The 13023-nt window shown below is 36.8% G+C and overlaps 1 protein-coding gene across 3 annotated transcripts in view; it reads right to left on the reverse strand.

Annotated features, from left to right (window-relative positions):
* Positions 1-1709: 1709 nt before the first annotated feature.
* The window catches only part of LOC134648931 (potassium voltage-gated channel subfamily H member 8), a 122914-nt gene continuing 111600 nt past the window's right edge, over positions 1710-13023 (reverse strand). The window contains exons 5-17 of one of the 3 annotated variants that reach the window (XM_063503558.1): positions 10478-10615; positions 8568-8815; positions 8231-8465; positions 7991-8154; positions 7584-7800; positions 5705-5884; positions 5246-5445; positions 4727-4976; positions 4532-4647; positions 4156-4445; positions 3243-3441; positions 2828-2983; positions 1710-2646 (exon numbers count right to left, since the gene is read on the reverse strand). In XM_063503558.1, coding sequence (XP_063359628.1) covers positions 2173-2646; positions 2828-2983; positions 3243-3441; positions 4156-4445; positions 4532-4647; positions 4727-4976; positions 5246-5445; positions 5705-5884; positions 7584-7800; positions 7991-8154; positions 8231-8465; positions 8568-8815; positions 10478-10615 — 2867 coding nt within the window. In that variant the 3' untranslated portion in view covers positions 1710-2172. Of the gene's footprint in view, positions 2647-2827; positions 2984-3104; positions 3442-4155; positions 4446-4531; positions 4648-4726; positions 4977-5245; positions 5446-5704; positions 5885-7583; positions 7801-7990; positions 8155-8230; positions 8466-8567; positions 8816-10477; positions 10616-13023 lie in introns of those variants that run through there. The other 2 variants (XM_063503556.1, XM_063503557.1) reach the window with 2 other exon arrangements.

Raw genomic sequence — 13023 nt, forward strand, 5'->3', positions numbered from 1 at the left:
GTGTCCAGGTGCATTAATTTTCGATTCGCGTTCCATTTATTCTGTACAATGTTTTTTTGGCCTTTCAGTTGAGATCGGACAGCACACAAGAGCAAATGAAGTTTTATAGGTCATGTAGAACACTACTGTTTTATTTTAGCGTATATTTTGAAGGAAAAGATTAAATGATTTTCTTTTGAGTTGTACAGGAAACCATTGTAAATGCTATTTATTTTGTTAATGTCATGTTACAGCTACCCGCGACGTGGGCATCAAGCCGCCTTACCTTATATCCTTTGATCTTAAATACAGCAATTTGCATGTTTATGGGCATTTCACCTGAGGCAACAGGGCCGAGCACTTAAAAGGAACCGTGTAAGTGCTTGCTTAGAAACTAGAGTTAGTCGTGGCACCATTTTGCCTACTTATACAAAGGCTACGTGAATCGTTTTTAAGGGGCGTAAGACATGACGAAAAACCACATAGATATTCGTAGTCCACACTGCTTCATAACTGGTATAAAGTTTTAATTAACTACCCTGTGGACAACAAAACGTTTATTGATTTGTAATTTTAACAACCAATTTTGCTACTCCATTGTCCCTTTAATATTCTATAAATTTGACCCCAATCGTATTAGGTAGGTACTATTGAAACAATCAGTGCCGACGCAGACTAAAGACGATTCTCCTCAACATTTGGTGGATTAATTGTCGCATTTTGAAGTTAGTAGTTTCCTAGCATGATTTTGCGCAAAATAGAACAGTTAATTGATATGCTTTGATACAATTTGGAAACATTATTAACTACCTACTTCGAGCTGTTATTTTATTATGCAGTGTCTCTTCTGTTAAGTGCTCTTGGATGAAGGTGAAAATTGAAAAGTCCTTTCGAATGGGTAAAGTGTAGCTAAAACTAAAAACGTTTTTATTGGTGCGACAGTTTGTATATTTAATCTATAGACTGTAGATTGGCCTCACCCTCAGTCCCCCTCTCCAAAGCTTTGGTTCGATGAACTGAAACTGAGGACTAATGATTAACAAATTTCGATGGTTATATTGACAAAGTAAACTTTTTATCCAATCCCCAGGCTCATCTCGTTAGTAGACGGGGGGTTAATTAGCTCACTAACTGATTATGAAACGTTTTTTGTTATAAGTACTTCACTTTTACATTTAGTGATTATAATATACCTATAACTGATACAGTTTTCCTTTGAACATTGGCACGTTGTTTAATTGCATATTTTCCTTATTTGGCAAATCTCACATAAAATATAATTTAGAAAGTACAATTCCGACTTAATCATAAAAATATCAATTTATACATTTATAGGAAGACCACATAGAAATTACTATTTATATACGTCCAGTTATTGAAATAGTGGTTTTGAAATATAGAGATCAAATTCAAAAATGTGTAATTAAGTTTATAATCTACCTAAAAATATTTAAAGTCGTACACCTAAATACCTCGATGCGAAGACAGTTGTGGTAATTAATAGGTACGTATCTACAGATTATGTATTGTCTAGATAATATTATAGGTACGCGCGAAGCGGTACGGGATCATATGTAGGTATACAACAATTTAGCTATATGTAGATATGCTTTTTCTTGCTTTGATCAAAAGATATTTCAGTAATAGAGGGTCCCTAGTTATAAGATGTATATTTATTAACTTTAATTGATTGCATTAAAACTTAACTTAAAACTAAACACTATTAAGGACTTTTAGAATACGAGTAGGTAATACTGTCATAAACTCAACATACCTCTCTCGTTATCTCTTAAATCTAATAAGTACATGTGACTAGAGATTTTTTAAATAGAACTCGCATTCTGTTAATAATAGTAAGTTAAACAATCAAGATAATGATATGTACACAATCGTATTGTAAACATGAACGAGGTTCCATCAGTATTGAGACTTTGTAGAACAAAGACATCATAGGGCTTAAAATTAAATTGATAATAAGTAATGTAGATATCTTCTACATCTAATAGTCTCTTCGAGGCCTAGCTACGTTAATTGTAACTATTGTAAGTATCGAAACATCATCACATTGACCCAAGGTTGATTTAATCGTGATCGATTAAAACTATTTGGTAAATAATTTACATCAAAGTTCTAAAGACTAATGAGCACAATATTAAACACGACATCGCGGAAATGGAATTGTCTTCAGTAAACTTAACTGTTAATATTAAACTTAAGGCTGCGAGAGCTGGGCAGCGAGGACGCGGTTGAGAGCAGCCGCTCCGTCTCGTCGCTCAGGTCACTAGCAGAATATCTATTCCTTTTCATATTAGTTATTTTTGCGTCTTGTCGCTCCAGTTTTTTCACTTCAGGCTGTATATCAATGTCTTTGACGCTTTCGCTGAGGCTTCTGTTGAGTTCGAACTTTTCGCTTGCTGTACTTGAGGGTGTTTGGCTGCCGTTCTCCGATTCTACGATTTGTTCCAGCGTGCTGGGTCTGCGACTCCGAGTGTCATAGTAGTCGACCGCGGACGGTGCCGGTGCTAGTGCCGTCACCGGTTCGAGGCCAAGCAAGAGCATCACCGTGGCAGGGTGCTCAAGGATGTATTGTGTGATGGAATGAAGGAAGGGTTCCGTCTGCGTGTGTCGATGTACTTTCAGACGTTCAGGTGTGTTCGGCCGTTCTTGCTGTAGAAAAGGAATTCTGTTATGACTCTCCATACCTCAACTAATATTTTGCCCAGTTTTCAAAAATATAATAAAAATATTGAAACAAAACTCTTATATGGTATTTTGCACCACATACACTAATTATATAACATAGTCCTTTGTTTTGGTTTTATTTAAATTATGTGCCATATTTATTTACCTGATCCCAGTAGAAGACGTCAGGAGGATGGCTACAGCTGCGCGCGAGTTGATTGGGAGGAGTATTCCACTGCAGGTTGGGATTAGAATGCGCCGAGTGCCAGCCGGCAGGCGGCGCTGCCGTCATCTCCTGCAATGCTTGTATTGCACTCCGTACCTGTTCCATAATATATGTTAAAATGAAGCGCGCAATAATATTTGACACAATGTTATTTGTAAAGCCATAAGAGACAATAATGATAGATTGAACCATCGAGCAAAACATTTACATTCACTGATAAAATATGACGAAAACAAAGCGATTTGCTAATGTTATCAAATGATACCCTTATCTAATACCGATTCCTTGTCTCCTCGCTTATGATAAAATAGGACAACATAAAGTTAATGGCGTGTGACATCATTGTTTGACTTGCCTCCATGCTGAGCGCGGCCACGTCATGATGCAAGCTCGATACTTGCGTGTCGAGTCTATCTACAGAAGACCGCGTGTTGTACACTTCTAAATTTAATCCCTCCAATGAATCGGCTTTCGTAATTTTAGGCGTTGCAACAGAACGCTGTCTTTCTATTCTCTCCCGTAATTCCCTATGCGTTAATCGCTGTCCGTCTGGTCTGGAATATGTAAAAATAATTAATGCGAAAACGGTGTAAACAAAACACTTATATATATAGGTACGTAGCGACCATCTGTTCTAATTAAGACAAGTGCTCTTGCTCCACTGAAAGCCTTAGAGACTAAAGTTGTAAAAAAGGGTAATCAAAACTATGTTTAAGCGTGTATTCCCTACAATTGAAATACCTACACTACATTTATAAAAGTACCTTTTTCCCAAATCTGTGAATGCCAATCGTTTTTAATTAAGAAGCTAACGAAAGTCTAAGATAGCTGTTCTCATTGACTTATTTAAAATCCATTCTATATACGTATATACTGAGGAAATCATGTTGTAATACAATGTACGATAATCGGTTACAATGTTTGGCATGTATCTATCTACCTTTGCCTGGATTAAGTAAACCAGGGGTACATTAATTAACTAGATTTAACGGTTTGTACAGCTTTGATCATTCTAGATAACGGTTACGTTTCGATATCATGCAGAGCATGTTAGTTGCCTGTCGATAACAAATAATAGAATTTCTATGGAATCGTGAATTTAACACAACTTGCATGAACTTGCAAAATTAGTTCATGTTAGTGTTTACAACTATTTCATTGGGAGTCGCTGAAGCAACACAGCGAGTTTCTCCGGAGTTACTTAATGAAATATTCAAGTGTTGACTTTCTTAAAGTTTTTAGATGATTTGATTAGTTTCAATGATTACCTGAATTTAAGATGGCGAGGACTATTAGTGATGCTAGGAGGCGGTGGTTTAATTTTAGGTGAAAGACCTTCTTCTGCTATATTTTCATCATCTTCTGATATCGAAGGCAGCGTAAGAGAGGGATGGCCGTTGCCGTCAGACTCTTGCTCTGCTTCGTAGCCTTCTCGAAGATTATAAGTGAGATCGTGCTGGATATCTTGGATAAACTCTTGCTGGTATTCCGGGTAGAGTCGAAGAACTTCTGCTAAACCGTTCATTGATATACACTTTAAATCACAGTATGTGAGAGCCTGTGAAATAAGAGATAGTCCGAGTAAGATAATGCTAGAAACCTACATCTAAGTACATAATTTTGAACGTAAATAGTTATTCATACCTTAACGTCGCTACTAGATTTCACGATGACAGAGTCTTGGTTGTTATTTTGTGACTGTCCCATATTGTATGCATGTAAATGAGCATTCACATCGCAGCCCACCAAATCTCCTTTGCCTGTTTACCGAATAAATAAACGGGTGAAAATTTGTACACAAAAAACAAGCAGAGCTGTTCATAATTGATTGATATTTACCTAGAATTGCGACAACCATATCGTTTTGCATTACTTCCATTGAACCGTTGCAAATGTAATAAATGTATGTGAGCGCATCGCCTTTGTGGACGAGGTACTCGCCAGGAGCGCAAAAGTTGTTACGAATGTGCAACGATAGTAGCTTTAAGCATCCTTGGGACGCCGACTCGAAAATTGGAAGCGATAGGATTTCTCGGTGCAAATGTAATGAAACATCGCCTCTCAGCTCCTCGGGGAATTCCTTTAGAGTCTGAAAAATAAGATAAATACTATAACGAGCTTTATGCGAATTTTATTCACTTCGTTTACGACTTCAAAGCGACTGGACAGTGGCATTAAATTTACATCCATCTCTCAAACATGCTTAAGATTTACCGAGGAAAAAAGAAAATTCTCGCGTAGAGAAAAATCATGTAATCCTTTTAGAAGACGCCTGAGATCCATTTAAAAACATTATAAAGTTCGTCCTTTGAGAGAACTACGGTAGATTAAACTGGTTGGTGTTTTGGATTGACTTACCTCGTGAATATCAATCCCGTGGTTGAGCGACCACATGGTTTGGAAGTAGTCTTGCATGCGTTGCTTGAGTTCCTTGGGGACTTGATTGATGGAGAGGAAATCCTTCAAGTCGCGCCACTTGCTCTGATACATGGACCGGCGCGAGTACATTCTTTGAATAATGGCGGTTACGTTACCGAACACAACGGCGTGCATGAGTGCTACAGGGTGAAGAAATAGTAGACTGTACAATGAGAGCATAAAATTATCCATGTTTATTAAGGCAATTTATCGGTTCCTTTAAGGGATTCATATTTTTAGTTTATATCAATATAATAATGCATTTAGTTAGTTTGTGCATAATAATGCATGTGTTACATAGCAGTAGTTATCTACATACTATTAAATTTAATATGGATTGACTTATAACTTATATTTAACTTATTATAGTATTCATATGGTACAATAGTAAAAGCTTACCTCCTATGAGCATAGTAAGGATGCTAAATACTTTCTCAGGTAAAGTGTTAGCGGAGACATTTCCAAAGCCAACGCTGGTAAGAGAAGAGCAAGTGAAGTACAACGCGGTGACATAGCTTTCACTGTGTGATATCTCAGGCACCGGCACTTTCAGCCTCTCCGCCAAATTGTTTATCCACCCTGTATATGTACCGAGAAATCGATTACATGCATTAAAATAACCTCCACGTACATTCGCGCTTTGGGTTAATCGAAAATTAACCTGTTTAAAATCAACATGAGTATTTATGGGTTTCGTATTATACTGTTTGGGAAGGAAGGGGGAACATGCACTTAAATAATGTGATGTCTGAGTATCTTTATAATGAGCTGTTTGTTTCGTTTCACTTGGAAAAAAGCGCAACAGGTACCTGACAAACGGAACATTTGATTTTAGAGTTTAGTAAAGTGCTAATTATCGCACTAGTGCGGTAAAGTAGCACCAAATTGTACTGTAATAGTTATTTACGATACAAGTGCGGAAAAGAGGAAATTCGACACGAGTTGTGAATTCCCTATTCGCACGTGTATCGTACAATGTTTTACGGTACATATGGCACTTTAAAGTTTCGACATACGCATGAAAAGTGCTATTTTATGCACCAGTGCGGAAAAGTAGCCCCATATGTACTGTAAAATATATTAAAGCCCTAGGTCGACATTTAGGATTTACGGGCCGTATCGCCTACGTGTTACACCTTATACGAGCAAGAGTAATGAAAAATTATTTACATTTGCTGGGCATATTGACGCCCATCAGTAAGGAAAAGTTTTTTTTATGCTGGATATACCTAATTTTATATTAAAGGAAAAAATGGAAAAATTACGCTTCCGGCAGGACTTGAACCCGCAACCTCCGCAATCCGTGCGTTAGCTCTGCCAATTGAGCTACGGAAGCCTACCAGAAGCGTAATTTTTCCATATATCGCTCGCAGACGTAATCTGCATGTTTAAAAAATTGATCTGGATATACCTGTATATATATGTATATATAGCAGGAGGCAAGCGAGCAGAAGGACCACTATCGTAACATCAGAGGGGTTGTAAGTGCGTTGCTCGCCTTTAAGATGGGAGTACCTACGCTCTTTAAGTAAGTTACTTGACATAGTGCTAATGGACCAAGAACGTAAAGATGATGTCGGCTGACTAAGTATGCAAAAACCATAATTAATGACTTGATATTCACTATTTCTTTACTATACTATTATTTCTAATTCGAATTTATTATTCAATCATGTTTTAAGGCAAGGTTAACCTTTACAATTTACCGTTTAATAAACCAACATCATTAAGTAATAAAATCTAATCAAAGTCAAAAGTGTGAAGGGAAAGTAAGTAAATTGATTTACGTGGGTATTACTAAAGGCGTAATTAAACGATATTTTGTTACTTAAAACCGAGGTAATGATGGCGGAATCGCGCAAGTTTACGCTACATTACACGAAGTTAATTAAGAGTTATGACATTAGCATTAAGCGCAAATTTCAGACTTTACTTCTTGTATATAACACTTGTCCCCTATTCATTGGAAATTAAGCCAACAGATTTTGTGTATTAATTTATAGCATGGCAACAACTTTATTTCATATTTGATTTGATCTAAATACGCTCGTTTTGCTTAATTTACCTATGTGATATACCGTTTTGACTGAACATCGACCAAACATCGTTATATTTATTTATATATGTATATGTAGTAGGTATGAAAAGTTCTCATGATTACATTCTATTCCCTTTCAAAATGATTAATACGGGGGATACCGACCCGATCACAAATATATCTGTTTAGTTTCGCATGTGCCAAGCGCGAACGTACCTACTGGGGTACGTATTTACATACCTAGATCCCAGCTCTCGTTTCTGTGATTTTCAATTTCCTTTTCGGCGATAATGAACCAGATACAAGCGAGCCAGTGCGCGACGAGCGAGAATGACAACATCAAAAGTGTTAAAATTAGGGCCGAGTATTGCGAGTATCGGTCCATCTTCTGCAGCAGCCTCGCCAAGCGTAACAACCTCGTGAGCTTCACTAAATGCACGTTCCCGTGAGTAGATTCCTGCAACATTGTTAACTGCAGTCTTTGCTCTACTTATGCTTACAAACGGTTTAAATCATGTTAATTGTCATTCGCAAACGTGGCCGACTCGACAAGGCGAGAAACGACCCGGTGGAGTTCTTAGTTTAAGAAATAATTAATTTAAATAACAACACTTAAATTAATTAGTCGGCTGGGCGAGTCAGCTTACCGCGCCGCTGTACACGTCGGACGCGTAAAGTAGGTCAAAGGGAAGCGCGGCCAGCAGATCCACCACGAACCACGACCTTAGATAATTAAAAGCTATTGCCTTAGAATCCGACACCACCTCTCCTTTTTTGCTTACAAAAGTTGTTCGGAAGTTAAGTAGTATATCTGAAATGTGAAGAAAATATTTTAGAGGGCTTGTAAAAGTTTGAAGGAAGATTAGATTGCAAAGAAATTCTCATACCGACAATAAATAAGGCTTCAACCACAACGTCAGATGTGACGCTGATCCTGGGATGACCTTCATCAACGAAGCTGGCGTTGTACGGCACCACGACCGCAACGTAGAACGTGGCTATAAGTATCAGCCAGTCCCAAAATGTTTTGAATACGCCATAATGTGATATTATAAATTTAGATTTTTTGATAGCGGACGTTTTGTATTCAGGCAGCGGCGGGTCGGATGAGTGAAGCAGGTTCTGAAAGGATAAGTAGACTTCCATTGTGTGCTCATGATACAACCAGGAGTACGGCGGTGTAATGTAACAGGTATGTAGGTACTTCAAAGTTACCTTACTAACATTGTTAAGTTTAATTTTGCTCTTCGTTTTTTCCGGTTTATAATGTCCTGAAAGCTGATAAAGTACCGCTCTAGATCGCCGCCTGCCCATGTTGGCGGGCGACGGTGCTTCTGGGTCCAAATTGCCATTCGGGTCTGGAAGTAGGCAACTAGATTCAGCGCGGAACCGGGCGCCCAAGAGTGCCGCTGCGGGTACAAATGGGGATAACGCTAGAGTGACCACGCCAGCCGAAGGCCGCACCGCGGCTCCTGTACGCATAAACCACCCTGTTACCATCTTGATATCACTCGAGCATCACAAACGAAATCTTTTGACTATATGACCATTTCTCATTTTACATTATACGCCATCCAGGGTTTTCTTTAACTCTACTTTAGTTTGATTCTAGAAAGAGGATTCGCAAAGACTCACTCGCTTTCAATACGAAACAGGTCACTCTATTTTTTCATGTTGATACCAGAGTAGTTTTCTGAAGATAAATCAAATGTTTAGCTCTGGCAATCATCTTTCTAGACATTTATTGCGAAAACCCTGCAATGCGAAATGTCGCCAGCGAAGCTGATGAAGGCGATAATTAGAAATAATTCACAAACAATATAATTAACGCATATGAAACTGGCTTTGTGAATAAGTACTTGCTACAAATATGAAATGATTTGTATCGTCATAAAATTAGCTTAATAATGTGTGTGTAAATGTGTGCGCAAATAACTAACATGCCGAAAGATTAGATAGTGCACACGAGCTTTCATGCGAAGTTAGAACTTATTATAACTACAAGTAGGTACATTATTGAAATTTGCAGAAAACATACTTAGATGTGTCTCATGCACTAGGATCATAAATGATATCATTTTTATGAAGTTACACAATGACATGTGCGATGAACTACTTATATCTAATATACAGTTATTTTTACAAAAAAAGATACTTGGTATAATAGGTACAATCGGCTACAAAATTTGAGTTTTCCAATGTTAAAGAATAAAGTCAGAAATGTTAGATCACGACTGTAAATACAAATGGGCCGACATTATACTTTAACATAGGTAGTAGATGTTGATAAACGACAAAATTTATTATAGTATAGAGAATAATTAAAACGCTGAACAAAAAGTTAATTAAGCTATTAAGATGCTATTAAAACTGCAAAACAATGAACGCTCTTTTTGCATATACTGGCGACATACATAACTTAGATATTTAAAGTTTGAAAAAGATTATAAAATAGGTACGTCATAAAATAGAAAGACAGGGTGGTTTTAAACAATGCACGAACCAACTTACATATACAATATTTATGTGTAAAGTGTGTATATACAATCAAAATTCACTGAGCCAGACCTACTTAAAAGATGTCAATAGGAGATTTTAACGTGGACATTAACGTGAATAACCTAATAATACACAATTACAAGTACACTTCATCTACAGATTGAATTACAAGTATACTTTTGTTTAATGTTTTCGTGGGTATTACAAGTAGTTAGTCGGTATAAACTTTAAATAAGTAATCAAATTGAAGTGAGATTTATTAAAAAGGCTAGTGTTGTGTCGATGTGTGCTTCACTACCTACTCTAACTACAAACTAGTTCTATGACTACGAACACTCCAAATCGAACTTTACCGTGCGGTGATGCTCAACTCGCTACGGCCAACGGGAGTCTATGAGGGACCTCAAGCTAACGCTATTAACCGCACTAGAACACGTGCCCAGCAAAGGTTATCATCGCAAATGCACAAACGTCATCGTCAACCATTATACTCAGAAATATGTATTAAAATTCACAAAAACGTCTTACAACAAGACGAGACTTACGACGAGAACAAAGAACCGGTTTCACGCGTAAATTTTTGTAGCTTGCAGTTTCTTTAGAATGATCTGAAGTAAAATGTCGAGTATACTTACCGCTGTCGAACTCCTCATTAGTGGTCATGGCGGCCATCTTGGTGTTAGTGATGTCCTTGAACGAGGCGAGGAATAAAACCACTTCACGTTTTTCATTCTTAATTGGAACAATGTCGAGCAAACACCAAAAGGGAGAACCTGTGAATATAAATAAATGCTCATTTCGGTACGACTTAATTGAAATTCAAAAGCTAAATGGCGTGCCTTTGCATTAACTATGCATACGAGTATCTGACGTAGGTCACGGTCACACTAAACAACCGTATAGAGCTAGCTCAATATTTAACCCTTAAATGCATGATTTTTTCTTTTTGCTCCGAATTAATATATGTGTTACATAATTGTTTGCTGATTCTAGGAAAAATAGTAAAAAAAAATATAACATCTATTTTCACTGCAAAATCAATGTTAGAAGTTGTGTTGGCCAAATTATATTTGTGTAAATATATAATTATTAGTAAGAGATACATATCTTACTAAATCTTACTATTATTAGAAAGATACACTAATTAGTAATATACCTCTGATAAAGTTTTGAAAAATAAAATAAATACAAACCCCGAAAAATCTGCCCAAAATCACATACTAAAAATCATCAACTTCTGGGTTTGTCCAAGTTTTCCGACATTTTGTCTTAAAACAAACGTAATTTTTATAAATTAAATGACTGCGTAAATTTATGTGATAAATCGGGAAATGGATTAGTTTTATTATTGAAATAATATACATGAATAAACAGAATTTGTCTAATTACGAACATATTTAGATGTTTTGGTTATGTACGATGCATCTTACACCATGCATTTAAGGGTTAATCCATTAGGGATACATTTGCGGACTAATACTCGTATATTTGTATATTAGGTATCTATAGTTAGATAGTTAGTTACCTAATAACTATGCGAGCTTTCTTACAGTCATTAAAAGTAGCGATGGCAGTTTCCCAGTTGTACGCAGCATCGAAGCACCAGCTTGTAAAATTTAATTTTGTCGAATGGAATCGTAAACCCCTTATTGGTTTTTGTTTACGATTGTGGTGTGGACGAAGCTTTGCATAGCTATTTATTTACTATTACTGCAAGAATCCAGTCTGGTTTAGTTTTTCACAAGCCTATTTACATTTATTTCTGACACTCATTAAGGGATTTTTATTGCCCTCGTTAAAAATCTAATGAAACCGACGACGTCAAAGAGAAAGGTTCGTAATTTTATAAATTGCTTTCCCCATTCGAGCCCCAATCAAACATCCAGTGCCTTTTAAAGTGGAAATCAAAAGTAGCCCTGACTCGTGATACGTGCTTTTTTAATTGATATAAATCAATATTGCGGGTGCGAGCTCTTATATTTATGAGGAATTTTATGTCTAGAATGTAAACAAGCAACGGCGAAAGCTGAGATTGAGTGAGCATTACGCGAACATGGCGCGTAGGCAATAAGTATAGGAGTATTGAATGAATTCGTGAATATGAAAATTCCTGAAACAAGGGCATAAAAACCCTCTTTCATAGCGACGCGGAGCATACTTTCCGCGGAGTGAATAAAACTGTAGAACCAAATTAGTTTATACTTTTGCATAAAGCTAAGAATTAAGTACTCGACTATTGAAATTGCTGGCAAATCGAAGTTTATCGGATAATAAGAGATCCAGTTTTGCTTTGATATCGGTATACCTAAGCAATTATATTTTTAATAAAGCTGTATTCTTGAACTTCTTGAACTTATGTACGAAATATCATTTGATATTTACCAGTCGCTTTTCGGTGAAGGAAAACATCGTGAGGAAACCGGACTAATCCCAATACGGGCCTAGTTTACCTACCCTCTGGGTTGGAAGGTCAGATGGCAGTCGCTTTCGTAAAAACTAGTGCCCACGCCAATTACTGGGATTAGTTGCCAAGCGGACCCCAGGCTCCCATGAGCCGTGGCAAAATGCCGGGACAACGCGAGGAAGATGATGAAGATGATAAAAGCGGACCCCGTTACAGTACGGGACAAACGCTAGGAGGATGATGAATAAAGCTGTATTCTTAAGTTCTTTATGAAACTTTATAAAGTAGTTCTCTCTCATCAAATCTAATTTAAATGGGTAAGTTCGATAAATCCTAAAGAAGTACCGGGTAAACATGTAAAGTGAGGGAAGTTAAGTCAACAAATAAAAGTAACTTTTCATACCTCTTCACAATATTTTATATAACATTGCATATAAGAAAATAAATATATATACACCAAAAAACGGGTACATTTTGTATTAAAAATTCAGTAGAATGTGTGAAAATTGTTATTGCTCTTGATGTGCTTGAATAATACATAGAGGTTTCTTAATACATCGGAGAAAATCCTAATAATGTATTCTTAAAATGCGAGCAATAAGTACCTACATTGAAGTGAAAAAAGAGACGGGGTAATATTACCTTTGTCATACTGTCCATCACTGATTTTTTCTGAATTAAGGGCATGGTAATAGCTTAAATTTAAAACCAATATCATGGCGTCAGGCTCGACATTTTTATGTATCTGCATGTTAGAATAAATGTGTGATCTGATTC

This window comes from Cydia amplana, chromosome 6, assembly GCF_948474715.1.
Source record: "Cydia amplana chromosome 6, ilCydAmpl1.1, whole genome shotgun sequence".
Taxonomy (NCBI): domain Eukaryota; kingdom Metazoa; phylum Arthropoda; class Insecta; order Lepidoptera; family Tortricidae; genus Cydia; species Cydia amplana.